Source organism: Alosa pseudoharengus, unplaced genomic scaffold (genome assembly GCF_046254945.1).
Source record: "Alosa pseudoharengus isolate Yale_2024_CS ecotype anadromous, Long Island Sound unplaced genomic scaffold, YU_APseudo_1.1 YU_APseudo_1.1_scf_4, whole genome shotgun sequence".
Taxonomy (NCBI): Eukaryota; Metazoa; Chordata; class Actinopteri; order Clupeiformes; family Clupeidae; genus Alosa; species Alosa pseudoharengus.
The window spans coordinates 18,099,895-18,120,392 of NW_027468774.1; the positions used below are offsets into that span (position 1 = coordinate 18,099,895).

Genomic DNA, 20,498 nt, shown 5'->3' on the forward strand with positions numbered 1-20,498 from the left:
CATTTGTAGTCCTACACTTAAGTCCCAATTAAGTCATAGTTATAATACATGACATTTGGCTGACTCTTTTTAACCAAAGCAACTCCAAACAAGTGAAACATCAAGGTAGTTACAGATCTCTTGGTGAGAAATGAGATCAATGATCCAATAAGTCAATATCAGTGAACTTGTATGAAATCTGCACAATTGATATCCGGGATAAAGGTGCACTTGTAGTAATGAGACTTGTCGTAGGGGTTTGTAGCACCACATGGCTGATACGGAATAGAATAGTAATTTTTCTGGCCCTAGGGGGTGGCTCCCCTTCACTCTCCTCATAATGACTCTTCTTAATTAAATATTCATTTCTATTCATATAACCAATAGTTCAAATCAAAGACAAAGGTGACAACTTAAAAGCCATATACATTGATATTTTCATTTGACAACTCTTGTGCTATGAGGATTTCAGTGTGACACTTGCAATGCACACAAATAGACTTTTTATCTTTGTGTAAATCAGGTGTGAAAAAAGGTAAAAAAATAAAAACAGTTTCCTTGGGGTATTTCCAGTAAGTATGCCATCAAAAAGCATCTCTGAACTGTGTCAAAAGAAGAGCAACACCTGCAGGTTTGCAATTTGCCAAGAAACAGACTTGCACAAATGAGTGTGAGATGCAAGAAACTTTAGTGGACCAATTTCCTCCTGGTGACAATGACTAGGAGAGATGGCTCAGCTCAACTGTGTGACAGTCTGGCTCTCTTCACTCCCTTTAGCCATCCACTCCACACAGCATTCTCTCCCTCTCGCTCACACACACAAAACAATGACTCAGTCCTTTCAGACATTTTTATTAAAAAACAACAACTTCCCCCTAAGAACACCAAAGCAAACAGAACACAACAGGAAACATCAGAGACAGCCTTCAGACGTCCATGCAAGGTGCAGGACTCAATCTCACTCTCTCTCTCTCGCCCCCTCAGTTCAAACGGCTGGCTACCTCACTGGCTCTGTGAATCACACAGAGTACAGAACTTCAGATAAAACAATCTTCACATGGCTACAGTTATATAGAAACACTGAATCTACAAATGCTCTTGATAACACGTAAAGGAAGTCAAAAATGAGACTGGAGTTGAAACTGGGTGTGAAAGTGTGTTTTGGGAGGGCATGTGTCTCTTTGCACCTGTGCGTGTGTGTGTGTGTGCGCGTGCGTGCTTGTGTGCGTGCGTTTGTGTGTTTGCATGAGCATATATGCGGGTATGGGTGTGGGTATGGGTATGTGTATGAATGTTGTGTAAGTGAATGAATGTGTGTATATATATTAGGGCTGTAACGATACACCAACCTCACGATTCGGTTTGTATCACGATTTTTGACCCACGGTTCGATACAAACCTCAATTTTTTTATAGGGGTAGTTGGGGAGGGCGCTAGACATTTTATTAAATAACATTTCAATAGCCTACCTTGGAACACCAGAGGATTAGAATATTATATATAATATAATATATCTGTACTATGTTATATCCTGATACTCTACCTCTTTGATTCAGTTGTCTGGTTGAAGCCTGGACATATTGCAAACAAAGTAGCATAGTTGGCTAGCTTATCATAGTCTATTGGTTGGGCTGTTCAGTTTCCCCATGTGTGTTTAAGTTTCAAGGTAATACTGTTCTCCTTGGGACAGGCCCTTTTGGGAAACATTGGTATTGAGAGTATAAGTATAAGTATACGTAAACACACTCTTTTGATCCCGTGAGGGACATTTGGTCTCTGCATTTAGCCCAATCCATGAATTAGTGAAACACACTCAGCACACAGTGAACACACAGTGAGGTGAAGCACACACTAATCCTGGCGCAGTGAGCTGCCTGCAACAACAGCGGCGCTCGGGGAGCAGTGAGGGGTTAGGTGCCTTGCTCAAGGGCACTTCAGCCGCGCCTACTGGTCAGGGTTCGAACCGGCAACTCTAATGCAAGAGTTTTAAACAAATACGTGCTGCATGCTAATGATGCTAACCGGATTTTATAGTAATTTAGCTAGTCATTTTCTATGCGTCCTTGCTTTCACGATTGTGAATGTTTTTTGGATTGTCCAGGCCGAGTTGTGCGTGTCCATTGAGTGAGAGAGGGAGAGCGAGAGAGCGGGGCAAGGAGAGGGGGTTTACTTCTATACTATAAAGTTGCACGAATAGTCTACAATGAAAGCAACGAGAAGTACGAAATTATAATGTATTTATTTATTTTTGGACAACGTAGACTACCGGCTAAGTCTCTAAGGCTACGTTTATACGGTGACGATGAAAAGAGAAGATGCAGAAGTGGCGTCTCGTCTTAATTTTTTTATTCGCGTTTAGACGAGCATTCTCAGGGGGAAATCTTTGTTTATATGAAGACCAGTGTTGGGAACGTTACTTTAAAAAAGTAATTAGTTATAGTTACTCACTACTTGTTCCAAAAAGTAACTAAGTTAGTAACTGAATTACTCTATGATAACAGTAACTCGTTACCAGGGAAAGTAACTATTTGCGTTACTGTTAAAAAAAAAGTTGCTATATGTCAAAGAATTTGGATTTTTTGTTGAAATTAGTAGAACAGACAGGTGTTTGTAGGCTACATAACTTTCGATATTTATTAGATAGATAGATACTTTATTGATCCCCAAGGGGAAATTCAAGATATTGCACATCGACAGACCTACGGTTGACTTCAGCCTGTGTCATAGGCAGTGATGGGCAGTAACGCGTTAGAAGTAACGCGTTACTGTAATCCAATTACTTTTTTCAAGTAACGAGTAAAGTAAGGGATTACAATTGCAAAAACAGTAATTAGATTACTTTAGTTTCCTGCAAGCAGCCTGCGTTACTGCGTTACTAAACCGTGATTTTGCCATAGACAGTAAAAGAATTTGGGATTTTGCCATATGGATTTTGTGAGACTAACTCGTGACAATGATGTAGGCTATAGCTGCGTGATATAGATGTAAACAACAGACACACGTGTGCAAGACATGGAGTGCGGGAGAGAGCGCGAACATGGAGCATTTAATCATTGCAGTTCAGACATTACGAAAAAAACATTAACGCTGTACACTCTTCATGGGAAGAAACATGTTGTCTACAGCGAAAAATTCCACCTCAAATCTGAGCAAGCACCTAGCAAGCCGGCACAGAAATGTGAAACTCATTGAGACACCCCCAGATCCCGACATGAAGGCTGCAGCAACAGGTGAAAATAGAGGACGTCGCGGGTTCCCTGTAGCCTACTGGCCCGTTATAACAGGAGCCAGGGCATTATAATATTCTGGCTGCATTCACTGTGATTTGGAAAATGGGCAAAAATATAATGTGGTCTTTGCCTTTTTGTAATGGGGCTGGTGAGTGTTGAAGTCTTCAATAATTCGTTTCCCTTAAACCAGCGTTTCTCTACTGGTTCGCGGAGACATGCCAGGTGGGGCGCGAAAAACAGGAGTTTTTTTTTATTTATTTTTTTATCTGTAGCCTAGGCCCAGGTAGCACCCGGTGCGCAATGGACGCATGTGTTATTCATAGGGAAGCGCTCGTGTCAAGGCAGCGTGAGCGCATGTTTGAATCTGCAAGCACGTTCACTAATGAACATTTCTTGAAGCTGGCCTATCTTTGCGATATATTTGGAAAGCTCAATGAGTTAAATATCCAGTTACAAGGCAAAGACAAGCACCTACCTCACCTAGCAGATAAAATTACTGCATTCACGAAAAAACTTGAGGTATGGGACAGGCGCCTCGATCGCAACAGTATGCCTTTGAGAATGAGTGAAATCGCTGAAACGTCTGCTTCAGGAGCCACTCTTGTGATCCCATGTATTAAACAGTAGGCCTACATCACATCCCTGCAAAGTTTGTTTCAAAAATATTTCCCAACCAGCAGTGCTCAGTATGACTGGATTATGGATCCATTTAATGCAGCATGTTGGTATTTCATTGAATATATTGTACAATGCTGTAAAATATTGGCTTATGCTTCCTAATATGTTGCTGGAAAACAGAAATATGTGTGTTTAATTTACAATGGCACATTATGTATTTATTTATCATTATATCTGCAGCACCAGCTGATTTTAACTCTGCTGAAGAGGATATATTTAGAACTTGTCATTATTTCAATACATTTGACAATTTTAAGCTTGACCTACCACTTTCTTAGAGCAATGAGGGACAGGTGGGGCTCGAAAAGGCCCCCTTGATCAAAGTGGGGAATGAAAGAAAAAGTTTGAGAACCACTGCCTTAAACTAAGCATTTACATGAAGCACAGTAGCCTATGCCGATTGAAACACATTCCACTCAGATAGGTGCTACCAGGCTCATATAGGCTATCACTTTTAATTGCAAACAGAAAATGTCTAGCTAGCTGTTTATACCAACTTAATATCATGACTATTGCTAATATAGTGCCAAATGTGGAGTTTGTGGACTAGCCATAGGCTTATATTTGAATGGAGCTGATCATTATGAGAGTTGTATAGATGCTCTTAAAGTGACAGTGCACCATTTATAAATGAGTTAAACTGCATCAAATTAGTAGTATTTCTTAAGAAATATTTTAAACTAACAGTTCTGCTTTGGGCACCAAAATAGCCAGCACTGCACACACACAGTTCAAACACATACTCTTCTTGACATTAGAACAGCCTAAATGTGGCATGCAACATCATTTTCTGTTTTGGTAAATGCATTACTCCTCCCTGCACTGCAACTGTTAAAAGATGTAAATGTTAATAGAGACTTTGGTTTTAATATTTTTTTTGCTGTATTTTATTTACATCTATTCGAATGAAGGAGTATACACACCAAAAAGTTAAGATTGAAACTAATAAAACCAAGTTTTAAAAAAGCGTATTCAGGTTGTGTATAGCTAGTGTGTTTTTGTAAAGTAACTAAGTAAAGTAAATAGTAAAGTAACTAGATTACTTTCTTGGATAAGTAATCAGTAATCAGTAACTAATTACTTTTTCCAAGTAACTTGACCAACACTGGTCATAGGTTTTTGTTGTGAGGCAGAAAGATCTAGCTTTTGCTGCTTGGAGGACTTTGCTCCGAGTCCTTCTTTGCTAGTGGATGGCGAGCTATCATCTGTGGTGGAGGTAGGCTATCGGTGTTTTTGGCCACTAGCTTGGATGCGTGTGTGAGCTGCCTCATTAAATAAGAGTTGCTCACAACGGATGTCGACAAAATCTTCGCTCCTGGACATAATGTAGCCTACACATTACATGAACGTTCTTGCCTTTGACCACAATGAATTTGAAGTAGTGCTTATATCTCCACCTTGAAAATGCCAACTTTTCATCGGATTGCTCCTGACCTCTGCTGTTTCATCGAATCTCTACTTTAGCTGTTGCGTGTGTGTGTGGCGCGTGTGCTGGCAAGTGTGTAAAAACACTGGCTCTGATTGGCTATCATGAAACATGACTCTGCCTTAGCCAATCATAATCGCTTATGTCGTTATTAACCCACCTCCTCACTAGCTGTGAGCCAGGGGTGCGTTCGGATTACACAGTTTATTTAATCAATGCAAAGTAAGTAACGCACCGCATTTAACGTCCAGTAACGTTAACGGCGTTGTGATGTTGTAAAAAGTAATTAATTAGATTACTCCGTTATTGACAAATTAACGCCGTTAGTAACGCTGTTATACTTAAACGCCGTTACTCCCAACACTGATGAAGACGCAAGAGGATATTCGATTGGATATGCATTCCAGACCGCTGGGTGGTGGTGTGATAGAACCCCGGTACGTCACGCGCAGACATTCTAATTTGACAGTTTAGCCAGAGAGGTAATCAAGGATCTTTGGTTTAGCCGTTTAGACGGAGACGCAACCCGGGTCGTCTTCAAAACTCTACACTCTGGAAGGAGTCTTCAGATTTTTGCGTCTTCAAGCCCCGATGGCGGGGTCGCCGTGTAAACGAAAGGCACTTATGATAAAATATTTTGTCGTCTTCCTTCGCAATCGTCCTCGTATAAACGGCCCCTTAGTAGGCTAAATTGGGAGATGTGCGTTGCTTAAGTGGTCATGTAAGCTGCAAAGCGTTGCGTGAAACACTAAAAAGGGTATATATATATATATATATATATATATATATATATATGTGTGTGTGTTCAGGGGGATGCAGTTAGGGGGGCTGCAAAAAAAGGAGGCAAAAAGACTTGCAAAATTCTGCTCTGTTTCAGCCATTATAGGGAGCATGCAAATATGGAGACGGAGATGTTTTGTTTATCCTTAATGTGCTGAGTATTATACAGTAAATGAAAGGACCTGTAAAAGTATGGGAGCCATGTAGACCTTGTTAATGACTCTTCCCAGAGTATTTGGATCTTGTTTTCCGTGCTTGCCTTTCAGATCCAAATAAAAGCATTCAAATGTGTGCATACCTGCTGGCCTTGCTGTGGCCCTGCTGGCTGGCTGGGCGTCTGTCCTGCAGGTTGGCTGCTGTAGGCAGCCTGCTGCCTGTAGTACTCTGCCCAGGCCGCACTGTAGTCCGTCTGAGCTCCTCCACCAGCGCCTGGGGCCGACGTCTGCTGAGCCGAACCCCCAGCTTGTGCTGACACAGAGAGAGAGAGAGAGAGAGAGAGAGAGAGAGAGAGAGAGAGAGAGAGAGAGGGGGGGGTTATTCAATAACAATAGTGTGTTTGTGTGTGTGTGTGTCAAAATAAAAGGAGTAAAAGATACATAGACTCAGAAAAAATAAATTTGTCACATTAATACTCCCATTGTGCTTCAGGTTAAAAGAAAATGGGATTTTCATGCAGATAACGTTACAATTTCACATAATGACGAGTAACGAGAGTAACGGGTGTTGTCTATTTGTTTATCATACTAGCTCCTCACAGGGGGACGGATAAATGTTTAAATTGTTTAAACTATTCAAGGCGCATTCAGACAGGACAACTGAACTCTGAATAAAAAGACAATAAATGGTTTTCAACATCGGTCAACATCAATGAGAGATTGAGAGCATCAACAACTCTCACCCATTTTCTTGTAGTACTCCTCCCAGGCTTTCGTGTAGTCGGGCTGGCCTGCGGAGGGCTGGCCGGCCTGCAGCTGGGACTGCTCTGATGGGGCAGGGGCCGGGGCAGCCGAGGGGTTGGCGCCGGGAGCGTGGGCAGGCCCTCCCCCTGGTGGCTGCTGGTAGTATTGCGAGTAGTAAGCCGCCCAGGCTGCATTCGGATCGCCTGCTGGACCTTTATCTGGGCCCGAGATAGAAAACAAGGAGATGGGGAGACGCAGAGCAGGGAGAAAGGGTGAAAAGAGGAACGGTGGTTGAGAAATTACACAAACAGAGAAGGGGCGAGACATGAATGGTGCGAAGTGGAAAGACCAGTGGGTGGATGAAATGGCTGAAAACACCGGTATGAATGAAAAGCGTGCAGAAAGGCCATCATGGAAAACCTGTGATGTGAATGCAGAGACCAGAGTAAACAAAGTCAGGGGCAGGATGAGTGTGAACGAAATCAGCACAAAAAAACAGAAAGCATGAAGTGAGTGTATACAAAAAAAAAAAAAAAAAAAAAAGACATGAATGAGGTTGGGTAGAAGACCCGTGTAGATGAGGCTGATGGAAAGACCGGTGTGACTGACATGAGATCAACTCACTGGGATCATGGGGTGAGGGGACTTGCCACTGCTGGTAGCCACTGTTCCAGCCTTGAGATGGGTACTGGTACGGAGCTGATGGACCACCGCTGCAAAGGAACCACATTCTGATGTACAAGCCCATTTTGAAAGCCATGCCAATTAGTCACTATTTATTATATCTAGTTATGTATAACACCCCCCCCCACCCCAATTTAGAAACACCCTGATCCCTGATTTTCCTCAGCTGCCATATGTCAGAGCCGTATATAGCGAGTTTGGTCAACTACTAGGGAATCAAATGGTCTGAGCTATCCCATTATGCGATTGGTTCCGAGGCGGTCACGTGGTTCGTGGACCGTGTATGGCTGCAGTGCAAAAACGGGAAGCTGAAAATGATTGCACAATTCACCCATGACCCAAAAAATTATGGGAACAGAAGAAAAAACTGGAAGGCAAATAGTTACTTTCTATTGTGTGAGTTAAATGTCAATGTCTCTCATCAACTTATGTTAAGAATTTACATAGAAATAATATAGTAATACCATCTTTAAATTAACATTAGCTATTTCTCTATCATTCCATGCAAATCTTAGAAACTACACTGTGATCTTGTCATAGTCATGACTTATTTCAATTGTCTAATTTCAATTGCCATCTGTAACTCAGATGAAATATACTGTGAAAACGTTGCCTCAGTTACTACTACGTTATTATTGACTCGAGAGACTGAAGAGGAAAAAAGGTAAACACTGCTCCGAGACTGATTAGGCGACATGGTCAGTTACTACAATGGGCATTTTACAGGCCCATTTAAGATATGGAATGTAAATTTACACTGGAATATTTCTGTAAGGGCCTTTTACATATTGACAAATGTTGATAATAACCTTTATAGGCCTGTTAATGGTGAAAATAAGCAATTTATTTCAACATACCATATTCGCCCCATAGGGTTACTCTGTAGAATCATCTGACCTTGGTCTTAAACATGGCGCCAATGATCTGAGTTGTCTAAACCATAGAGATTAGAAAGCTGGATACCGCATTGTCCGTCGAGTTCTATTAGGTACCATCGTAAACGCGGCCGCCATATTGCTGGGGGCAACACCTTTACTGTCTATGGGCAACACCTGCCGGCAATCAGAGACATCTGTCTGATTTCCAGTCAGAGTCACATGTTACTACATTGGCCTCCAGTGATTGTTGCCCCCACCAAGATGGCGTCGCTATTTACGTACGTTCTGGATCCCAATGCAGTATCTAGCTTTTTAATATCTATGGTTCAAACTATCTCTCTGCCATCTGTGCTCTAACAGTGCCCTCTTGTGGCAACATTTGAAATAACAAAGATGTGCAGTCACACCAAGATAATTACAGTAAGACCACAGGAATCTTTATTTTGCTTATAGAACATACTGTATAGAGATTGATCTAGAACCTTCCTGTATTTGGCTTCATTCTGATGGTGTGTGCAATATGGGAGGGTGTTTGTATGCATGTGGATTTACGGAACAATGGGCTATATGGGCAGAAGGAGAAATTGTATGGTCATTTTGAAAGGCATTTATTTGTCTGCACAAAGTCCTACCCTTTCATTTCGGCTGCCAGTGTATGGTACTGTTTCAAAACAATGCTGTACAAGCCCTGTAATCTATCAAGTATCCTTTTAATTCAGGATATGTCCCTATTGCTGACCAGATCTGGTACACAGATATAGTAACTGTGGACACTACCGCACAGCCCAGACATACTGTACACTGGCCTGCCCACAGTAGTGGCACTGCAGTATCGTCACAGATCAAAGATATAATGGACTCAAACGCTGAATCATTTCACATTAAATCTATTCTTAAACTCTGTTAGGACAGCAACTTTGTCAATTACAAGTGTAGAGTGATACCATAATAACCCCACAGCCAGGCACAACTCTGGGCCAGCAACAGTACTCACGGTGGGCCAGGGGCCCCCGGGGGCCCGGGGTTGTAGGGGTTGGGGTTGTAGGGGCCCATCGGACCAGAGGGCCCCGGTCCTGGTGGACCAACAGGGCACAGAGGACCCTGAGAGAGAGAGAGTTGGAGGGGGGGGGGGGGGGTGTAAAACAGGAATGAATGAATAGTCCTACGTAGATCCTATTTGTACTTCACTAGTGCCCTTACTGTTGTGCGGACCAGCTACTTGTCTCGTCCGACACATTTAATTGTAATGTTGACTGTGTTAATACTGTGTTGTACTGACCAACTAATGTTTTTTTTGTATCATTATATGTTATGTGAATGTTGCGAGCAAAGATTAACCGGAGTCAAATTCCTTGTTTGTGTATGCAAACCTGGCCAATAAAGCTGATTCTAAACATAAATTAGTACATAAACTAAACTGAAACTTTAACTTGAATGAGGTTATTACAGGTGCATGATGGGCTTTAACATGACAGCTTCTAGACTTACAAACACTGAGTAATACCTGTGAGGCAAGCTGGAATACCACACCTCCCAATACTCTTTCTCAGTTTCCTTAGGAACTATGAAGAGCATCATGGTAGGCTGAGTAGTGAGAAACTACTGTGTTTTTTTTGTCAAGAGCTATGCGCTAGTGCAGCCCCATTACCCAAACGCAAGATTAAAATACTACACATAACAATATTCTCTCCCATCACGTTTCTTACTAGCATGAGCATTCATTTGTCGTTAAGCGCTATAAATGCCTAGCCCCATATTTTTCTCTCCCTGTTACCTCGATCTTGTCCTCGATGAGCTGCTTGGCGTGGTCGATCTGCTGGGGCTGGCCGCGGATGATGAACAGTTTGAAGTTGGGGTCTCCGTTGGGCGGCGGCTGGTTGGAGATCTCCACAAAGGCGCCCGTCTGCTGGTTGATGGCCTTGACATTCTCGCCACCACGCCCGATCACCAGGCCGCACTTATGGGCGGGCACGGAGAAAGCCATCTCGCCGCCCGGCGGCCCGCCCCAGCCGCCCGGACCGCGGTCCCTGCCCCCACCCCCACCGGGAGGCATGCCTGGGGGCCCGGGGGGACCCTGTGGGTTGGAAGTCATGTGATCAAGTTCACGTTCAAGGTAAACTCTATAAAGCATCTTGAGATGTATTCTTATGTTAGGACACGATAGAAATAAACACTTTAAATATTATTTATAATTAACATGAATTAATATCACAAAATACATATAATAAAATTCAATTATAAGGGAGATACACACGCATTCACTGTATTTTCACTCTTTTCTTCAATGAAAATATATATTTCATAAGACAGGAAGACCCAAACATTTGTGATAAGCGTGTATGACTCGTACCCCGTGACCCTCGTCTCGCACGCGAACACTCTGCACTAGGTCATTGATGATGCGTGCAGCGTGGTCGCAGCATTCCGGTGACCCCATGATATGCGCAACCTTGTCTGGAGTCGTGCCATCATCTAGGTGGAACCATAGAGAGAGAGAGATGACACCGTTTCACCTTCAAGGACCACTCCAGGCATTGGTTAGCAAAGTCGTGGTTAAAGAGCATGACCTCTACCTGGCTTGAACTGTATTCGGACGCCGGCGTCGTTCTGGATCTTCTTGATCATCTCGCCGTTGCGGCCGATCACCACGCCGACGGAGTGGCGAGGGACTGGAATCTGGAATCCAAACAGAGACGTGTGCAACTCACCGAAACGAGACCATCACCACACACTTCAATCTTCTCTCATTTCATTACACATAGACACACACATGCATATAGAATCTGAGAAACTCACATCTATGCCACCTCCTCCTCCTCCTCCTCCTCCCCCTCCTCCTCCTCCCCCTCCTCCCATGCGGGAGCCGTAGTCGTTGCGGTCTCCGTAGCTGGGCTGGTCCCTCTCCCTAAGGATTTCCAGGACCAGCTCCTTGGCTTGCTGTAGGGAGGAGAGACCACAGGCATGAAATGGAGAGAGCAATGGAACGAGAGCACACCAAATCTCTACCAGCCGACCGACACACCTTTACCCTCAGTATCACGTAATGGCAAATTCCTGAGCTAACATAGCTTTTCCAGAATCATTTCAGTTCACTATGGGAGCATGGTGGGAGCAGAGACCAATATTAATGTGACTCCCCACCTGTGGATTATAAATTATTCAGTGTTACTATGCCCCACGCCTAGCACTTAACTTGGCCTATGTGTGAGTAAGTGCTTTGACATTTTCACCTTCGTGAGCCAGATAAAGTGCTGGAAGTCAGATCCACACCTGGACTTTGTATGGCTCCCCAATAATGCGCAGGGGCTTGTCAACGTTGGGTCCCTGAGAGCTGTCCTGAATGAGGATCATTTTCACTCCTGCTCGCTCCTATAGGACAGAGAGATAAACACACACACACACACACACACACAGAAAGATATACAAGTACACACACATGCACACACATTCAAACACACACAGATACAAAGACAAAGCACATGACACATGGCATGTTATATTAACTGGCAGACATTTCATTGATTAGTCAACAAGGTACACGACATTCAAAAACACCCACTCACTCACTTTATTTCTTTTTTATTCTCTCTGCTTCTACCTGTAACTGTTTAATGGTCTCTTCTCTCTTGTACCTGAAACTGTTTAATGGTCTCTTCTCTCTTGTACCTGTAACTGTTTAATGGTCTCTTCTCTCTTGTACCTGTAACTGTTTAATGGTCTCTTCTCTCTTGTACCTGTAACTGTTTAATGGTCTCTTCTCTCTTGTACCTGAAACTGTTTAATGGTCTCTTCTCTCTTGTACCTGTAACTGTTTAATGGTCTCTTCTCTCTTGTACCTGAAACTGTTTAATGGTCTCTTCTCTCTTGTACCTGTAACTGTTTAATGGTCTCTTCTCTCTTGTACCTGAAACTGTTTAATGGTCTCTTCTCTCTTGTACCTGTAACTGTTTAATGGTCTCTTCTCTCTTGTACCTGAAACTGTTTAATGGTCTCTTCTCTCTTGTACCTGTAACTGTTTAATGGTCTCTTCTCTCTTGTACCTGAAACTGTTTAATGGTCTCTTCTCTCTTGTACCTGTAACTGTTTAATGGTCTCTTCTCTCTTGTACCTGTAACTGTTTAATGGTCTCTTCTCTCTTGTACCTAGGGCTGGGATAAACGATTATTTTTTAAACGATTAATCTAGCGATTATTTTTTTGATGCTTCGATTAATCTAACGATTAATTTTTTCAGTCCGATTCGATTTCGATTCGATTATTGATTATCTCCCCATTAATTCACTAATAGCAACTTATACATGTTTATTTAGGCCTACATATCTGAATGAAAAAACATGAATTCTTTAACATTGCAATATATGTTTATTGCTCTTAAGATTCCAAAATAAAAGACTGAAGTGCAAGTACAAGTGCAAAGTAATGCATTCTTAGTCAGAGGTAGCATTCAATAAAGTTCAGTAGGCTAGTGTATGTCTAATTGAGTGCCTGTCATTTTAAGACGTTCGTGTGGGAATCCTTGCAATTAACATTAACACAGTTAAAAGGCTGCTGATGTGTGGATGCAATTCATGACGTAGTTTGTTCAAATAACAGTTCGTACTTCTCCTTTGGACAAGCACTTTTGAGTCTTGGAAAACACTTCTCCATTTGCATCGGGATTTTGCAAACTGAGTCAATAAAATTAGCCCTGCATGAGTAATACAAGCAGCTGCAAGTAAGCATGCTAAACTTGACATCCAAACAGTATTCTAATGTTAGCTTTGAGATAGGGCAACTGCTTGATTGCACACTGTAGCTTAACCTCGTTTAGTCTCCTCAATTTAGGCTACTATGTTGTGATAAGACCTAGCAGAGTTTACTTTAACTTTAATGCAGTGGTTTTGAACAAATTTGTGCAGCATGGTCTCGATGCTAAGCGGATTTAATAGCAATTTAGCCCACTGTGTTCTATGCAGTGCTTCTATGTGGCAACAACAATCCTGAATATTTTGTTAAATGCACATGCAGAGGAGGAGCAGCGGGCTCGTTACGAGAGAGAGCGGGCGGGGCGAGGAAAGGCTGTGTGAGTAAAAAGTGCAGCTCAATTAAATTATTTTATCTTATCTTTAATTTAAATAGCAGGCCTACAACATAGAACATCAATGTGTGGTGGCCGGTTTTGATTTCGTGGTGCCCAGCCACAGATTAGTCAACGTTTGGAAAACACTGAAGATGTAAAATTAAAAATATTTTGCAGCACACGTTATGCTTGACGAATCGACGCTCATATTTTGCGTCGACGTATTTTTTGCGTCGACGTCATCGATTACGTCGACGCGTTGTCCCAGCCCTACTTGTACCTGTAACTGTTTAATGGTCTCTCCTCACTTGTACCTGTAGCTGTTAAATGGTCTCTCCTCACTTGTACCTGTAACTGTTAAATGGTCTCTCCTCACTTGTACCTGTAACTGTTAAATGGTCTCTCCTCACTTGTACCTGTAACTGTTAAATGGTCTCTCCTCTCTTGTACCTGTAACTGTTTAATCGTCTCTCCTCTCTTGCCGATGATGAGTCCAGCTTTGCCAGCAGGGATCATCATCTCCTGCACTGAGCCGTTCTGGCCGTTGGTGGAGTCTTGAAGGGAGGACGGTGGAGTGCCCCTCCCCCGCGACACGATCTCATCTAGAAGCATCTTGGCTTTCCTGGGAGATAAGTGCATAGCATCAGCAGATGTGCCGATCCCAGCACACAAGTGGCTACAGCACCCTGGCTACATTTCACAGTAGTGGCCCATACAAACGCACATACACAGATGCAAAAACGTCAAAAAGGACTTGTCAGTATACAAACATCCATCGCATAATACTGTAAATATACGAGAGAAAAACACAAACGGTTCAACACCCCTCTCCAGCCACACATACACTTACTGTATGGAGTCAGGGGAGCCTGTGAGAGAGACGCTCCGCTCTGGCAGGCCTCCACTGTCTGAAAGCACAAACACAGCACATCCATGGCGGCCTGCTCAGCACATCTGCCTCGATGCACCTCAAGCATGCCATTCTTACCTGCGGCAATCTGGACCTTGCAGCCCGAGTCCTGCTGGATCTTATTGATCTGCTCCCCGCCGCGTCCAATGACTGGGGCCAACCACGAAAACAAGACGAAGAGAAGAGAAGAGAACAGAAGAGAAGAGAAAGGGAAAAAGAGAGTGAGTAGAGGGAGAAGGGCAAGGACTGAGACTCTGCTGTGCATCAGCTTCAGCAAACAGGCAAATCTCCATAATAGAAAAATAATAATTATAACTGATGGAAGTATGAATAATAAGTGTGCCATGGCCAAATGCTGGTGTATTAAGCATAGCAATAAGCAATAGTCTAAATCACTCACTGAGTCCCACCATGCTGTCAGGTACACTGTACTCTTCTGTGGTAGTAGCCGGCCTGAGATGGAACAACAGAAAAAGGTGAGAACATTTAGCCTGAGGAACATACGGTTAATATTTTCTGCAGGCGTTCTAACAAAACACATTTACATAAAATCCACCATATTAGGTTTCCATAAAAGATTACTATTGACAAAGGTGCCGTGTGTAATTCTAATCTAATACAATTTTCAAATTAAGCAAATTCAGCTAATTGCTCCCCACAGTCCTCTAGCTGTTCATTCAGCTCTCAAAAAGCATCCAGTGTTTGTACACAGTCCTGTCTAAGATAAACAGTTTCACCCATAGCCATATAAAGGTAAATAAAATAAATTTTTATATGGCTCTGGTTTCACCCAATTGACTTTTAAGAGGAAGACAGATCACAGCGGTGTAATCTCATTGGCTGTTGAACTCAAATATCAACAACCTTTTGCCAGACTCACAGAAGACTACATCTTTAACTTTAACCATCCAAGTTACAAAGAATCATCATTATGAATCACTTCATGTCAGATTACCACACAATACAATGGAACACATAACTACATCAGACTACAATCTACTAGAAAATCCATAGTTACGCAGAACCCAGAGAGGAGTAAAACCCAGAGAGGAGTAAAAAAAAAAAAAAAAAAAAAACATGCCTGACTTTACTAGTCACATATGATTACACATTAATGGGTCATTCTGATTTGAGTCAAATCAGACAAAGTCCAGGAAAATGGTTGCTCCACTGTCTCAGGTTTTTCTCAAAGTTTGTCTACATAATGCAGACATGCCAACCCGGAATGGATATTTTAAGTACACCTTTTTTAGATCATCTTGGTCTAGATGTGTTGCACTGTGCAGCCAAATATCTGTGCAACATATAAACATATTTTGGATAGTTGACTCATTTATTAATTTAAGAAATCTAAATTTGAGCTGAGTGTGTAACTAAAAATAAGAACTATTACAGAGGCACATTATAATGTATGTAGATCTTTTACAAAAATACCAAAAAGGAACTACAAAAGCTCCTAAGAAAGGAGCTGAAGCAGGTCGAGGACGGTAGAACTAGACTGGACAAGCTATGATTTGGGAAAAGCCCGTAAAAGTCCTGGCAGGAAGCGATTACATCAAAGTTTTTTGGTATATCCAGTTTTTAATTTGTTTCCAGAGTTTTTACAACTTAGTGTAAACTAATAATTGTTGCAAATTGGTACTACGAACAAAATATTCCTGGATCTACATCCTTATGCATGCTTCCTGCCAGGACTTTTACGGGCTTTCCCAAATCACGGAAGTAACGTCGACGCAGCGGTAGATAGTAGCAGAGAGTAGAATCCATCAGGCAAGTGTTATTTAAATAAACTCCTGGTGTACTTACAAACTTTTCAATGCCTCGTTTTATGAGTAAAGAACATAGTTGTACTACTGTAGAAGTTTCGTACCATTCAGGGCATTATTAGTGGGGTAATTTACGAGATACTCTATAGGTTCCATAAGCGCCTGCAGAAAGTCATTCGTTTCTGACAGCACTACTCGACCAGGGTTCGACCAAGGGAAAACAGGTTCTGGGAGGGTGTTTGGCTGGGGTCATGGGGCAAAGGACCCTAGGGTAATATTACTCCGAACCATCGCTTTAAGTTCCAATGTTTTCATACATGTTTTTTCACCCTTAATTTTTTTAAATAATTTTTACTCTCAGAAATGCCTTATCACATTTAGGCATTCATATCTTAAAAAGCATTATTTCTAGCCTGCCCAAACTGGATAGGATGGAAGACAAAAATGTTCAGTGTGAGTGGACCATTAAAAGTTTATACTGCATGCCCATTCGTTTTATATAAGGCCCTACATTTGGAACAAAGTGTATATTCCAAATGGCATTAATCATTGTTTTGTTTGCAATACAATACTTTTAAGGGCTGAAAATAATATGAAGACATTGGATTTGAACAGAAATATTTCACAGGCCTTGGTTTTAGGACCCATTCTCGATACAGACAAGGTCTGAACAAGGTCTGAGATGGTGCAGCAGCAACATTATCTGATTTGACACGGAATGACCTAAATAGTCTAAAATATTGGAATGGCTGACAGTGTCACTTCAGAGAAATAATCTGAACACCAGAATAATTACCTTTGCTGGGAAAGAGCTGCCAATTGAGCTCCAATGGCTGTGGGGGATACAAAGAGAGAGATCAGACCAGGAACGGCTGGCAGTGGACCACAGCAGCAATAGCTGAGGAGCAAAATAAAAAGAAGAGACAGGAGCAAGGGGCAGAACTGGAACACAATACCTGCTCCAATAAAGATTTATGTCCCTGGTAAAATGTAAGGTGTATTGGATACACAACTTAGGGCGTACTCACACTGGGTACGGTTCACTTGTACCGTGCCGGAGTACGGTTCTCTCCCGTTCTTCATCACTCACAGTGCATACTATCAAACTGTACTAAGGTGCGGTTGAGCTGCTGTGCTCTAGAGTCTTTGCATAGGCGCGATCATGAGCCCAATCGTACCGTGCACCGTCCACCTCCTCAAGCGGACCTGGGCACGGTAAGGACCGATCACACTGGTCAAACGACTTTGGGGATCAAGCGTACTCGGGTACGGTACGGAAGGCGTAGTGGGAGTACTCCCTAAATGTGATTACACTAAATGTCGATATATGACATATAACAAGGAGACATTTACCCAGAGCTGTTGCTGGATCTCGGTCACTCTGAGGAGCCATTTTCTTGCTCTCTGGTTGGTCTGTGGCACAGTCAATCCAAGAGCATTGCCGTTTTAATTTGATTTGAACTTGAGTCAAAAGTCAAAAACATTCCTCTGTTCAAACAGTGAATCTCACCAAACAATAAGCTTAACAACATCTACAAAAGGGATATTGTCTATACATTCAACTCTATACATTAATTTCAAAAGGGGGAACAATCTGCACAAGTCATTATAATACTATGTCCTGCAAAGCATACACACCTGCAAAGCATACATTTACAGCATATTTAAAAAAGAGTGCACTCAGATTACTAGACACCAGACCAGTTAATAAATGTTGGGTTACTATTTGTGAAGATTACATTTTTACATTCTTACACATAGAAGAAAGGGACCAATTGCCTCGTGGGCTTCTGCATGCCTATACTCAATGTTTGTTGTCAGATCCTTTGTCAAGAAAGATATCAGAAAACTTAAATTGGGCCTACATACTGCCTTTTACCTGCAACCCTAAGCACTTCATAGGCACTTCATATAAATGACTATAAAAGGAATGAACCCAGGTGTTTTGAAACAAAGACACTCCATTTGTCCTGTGTCCACTGCAACCTTCGTGGGTGGAGCAAAATGTGTTCCTGTGAGACAGGGATTTCATTGCACCTGCCACAAACGTCAATGAAGATGAGCACATTTGAAAACACCAGAAAGGAGAAATTAGCAAAGATCAACGCAATTAAAGCAACTAACCTTAAAGATAATAATTACCAATTTACAAACAACCAACTCTTCAGTTCATACAGTGAATCCCAATAAACTGGTACCATACCTACACTGGTAGGCCCAAATAACTAACTCCACCGCCAGGTTTTTTTTGCGGTGGGTGTCTAGAGGGGTACGCTGAGGAGGGTCTGTTACCGGCATCCTCCAGCTGTCGCTTCTGAGCCACTGGAAAAGGGAAGCCTGCGTCTCCTGAAGTGGGGCTGATCATAGGTGGCCCTCCTGCATCGCCCCCAATCTTTGCAGCTATCTGTCAGGACATGAAAACAGGGGATGATGTCACTTCAGAGAAGGATATGTCGGTGAGGGGAGTGTTATGTGCACATTCTGGTTACCACATTCATCGGTGTCAACACTTCCATTGCTCCAACATGCTACTGGTGAGGCTAAAGACCAGAGTAGGTAGAACTTAACTTCCTGCTATTTATAGTCCATCTCAAACTGTTGTCACAACAAGTCAACACCATTAACATATAGGTTACATCTATTCGAGGAGTCTATAAAATTACAAACGTACTTTTTTTGTCAACACTATTTTAGACCATACGTTCAGTACTATGATGCACTAAGAGTATCACAGTTGATCGTGTTCCAGTCAAATATGTCTAGTGTATGATTTAGTGGGACATGATCTGAAAAAATGACTATACCGGTAAACAGATTTGACCATTTGGAGAAACGAAGCAGCTTAGAAGCTATAACGTTATTATGTGATTGTGAATATATTTTAATCGTCCTAACATTTTTCCAAGATGAGCTTCATGTCATGACAGGCGCTCTTTGAAAACAACGCTCCAATGCCGCGGATGAGATGAGACGTCATGAAAACAGCGCAAAGTTACTGTTTACGGTTTGTCAGACCTCATGTCCAGAGAATGTCTACTAGTGCCCTTGTTATGGGGATCAACCCAATTTGTTCATTTGCCGGCGACATTAAGGTAATATTTACAAAGCGAACTTCTCTCTTGTGTAACATCGGCCGAATGGAGGACCTTGAGTGAACTATAGAGATAGAAATTATCGTTTAGCTAATTATCTAGTTTAGCTGTAGAGAGAAATGTTAGCCACTAGCTCCTCAAAATTCGACGTAACCATTATTAAGACGGCAGAGCAAGCAGCTGACGTTCCCTGTGTGCACGAATTTTGGTGACTGTGGCTAACATTAGCTTGCTAGTTCTTGTCAAGCGCGCACACACGCACAACTTAACGGACTAGCTACACAAACAAATAAATATGAACGCCAACAGCAAAAGGCAAGATCATGCTGTGTGACAATTTAGAACCTACTATATAAAATCCTCATTTAAGTAACGTTAATTAAAATCGCTGAACATCTACCATGAACGTTAGGCTGTGCCTTTTGAGATTCGTCGATATGCCTGCCAGCTAAGAATAACATCGGTGAAACCTCAAAAAAAAACTTGCAGTCACGATAGCTAGCTAATTCGCAAAAGGCCGACGTACGGTACAAACTATAAACACACCTTTTTTATTGGATATGGTTGGCACTTTGTTAAAACAAGCAAACAGTCATGCTGTTGAACCTGTCCTACACGGTCTCTGTCGACGGCTGCTGCACCATGCATTTCACCAAACACACCCCCCTCTCACCTGCCGGGCCCGCTGCACTGCATCTGCAAAGGCATCTTTCTTGATTCCTCCACCGTTTCCAATCGAGGCCTGTCCGCCAAGAGTGGCACCAATTCCCGGTGGCGGGGCAGCACCGTACTCCGACATGACGTTTCGACTGAAAGTATCGCCGTAGCCCAAGTTACTCCGGTAAAACACGCAGAACGTTGCGATGACTTGCGCAGAAGCGGGAGCCCAAACTCTCAAGGATCGGGGAGGGGCGAGTAGTGCGACTGGACCCTATGGGCTGCTGGACACTGGTCAGGTAGCCCAGCGTAGGCCCATGAAGAAACGGACTAATGGCAGAAATTTGATCAAGTCAGGCGTTTACCGTCGGATTAAAAATATTGCAGAGTAACCATATTGTATGCCATATCCCATAATATAAATGCCTATTTATTTGTTAAGTTTACTTTAGTGCCTATTA

General features: G+C 42.4%; 1 protein-coding gene across 3 annotated transcripts; it reads right to left on the reverse strand.

Moving 5' to 3' along the window:
• Positions 1 to 815: 815 nt before the first annotated feature.
• LOC143101843 (far upstream element-binding protein 2-like) lies at positions 816 to 20,428 on the reverse strand. 3 transcript variants are annotated; one of them, XM_076265095.1, is made up of 18 exons: positions 20,054 to 20,423; positions 18,581 to 18,692; positions 17,642 to 17,701; positions 17,085 to 17,121; positions 14,923 to 14,975; positions 14,601 to 14,672; positions 14,463 to 14,520; positions 14,063 to 14,234; positions 11,825 to 11,923; positions 11,351 to 11,491; positions 11,128 to 11,230; positions 10,905 to 11,026; positions 10,329 to 10,628; positions 9,549 to 9,655; positions 7,617 to 7,705; positions 6,992 to 7,210; positions 6,392 to 6,561; positions 816 to 990 (listed from the first exon to the last, which is right to left on the reverse strand). In XM_076265095.1, the coding sequence occupies exons 1-18, from the start codon at positions 20,177 to 20,179 to the stop codon at positions 982 to 984; spliced, it is 2,049 nt and encodes a 682-aa protein (XP_076121210.1). In that variant the 5' UTR covers positions 20,180 to 20,423; the 3' UTR covers positions 816 to 981. The 3 variants fall into 3 exon arrangements, with proteins under 3 accessions (XP_076121210.1, XP_076121211.1, XP_076121212.1); XM_076265096.1 differs by having other exon boundaries at positions 18,492 to 18,692; positions 20,054 to 20,080; XM_076265097.1 differs by lacking the exons at positions 816 to 990; positions 6,392 to 6,561; positions 6,992 to 7,210 and adding an exon at positions 7,319 to 7,412 and having other exon boundaries at positions 20,054 to 20,428.
• Between the last annotated feature and the right edge of the window lie 70 nt (positions 20,429 to 20,498).

Bases quoted from the DNA above. Each gene is read 5' to 3' on its own strand.
- LOC143101843 (XM_076265095.1), bottom strand. From the start codon at position 20,179: ATGTCGGAGTACGGTGCTGCCCCGCCACCGGGAATTGGTGCCACTCTT. The intron at 11,231-11,350 runs GTGAGTTTCTCA...TTTGGATTCCAG, and splicing joins GAGGAGGAGGTGGCATAGAT to ATTCCAGTCCCTCGCCACTC. The intron at 9,656-10,328 runs GTAACAGGGAGA...TCTCTCTCTCAG, and splicing joins TCATCGAGGACAAGATCGAG to GGTCCTCTGTGCCCTGTTGG.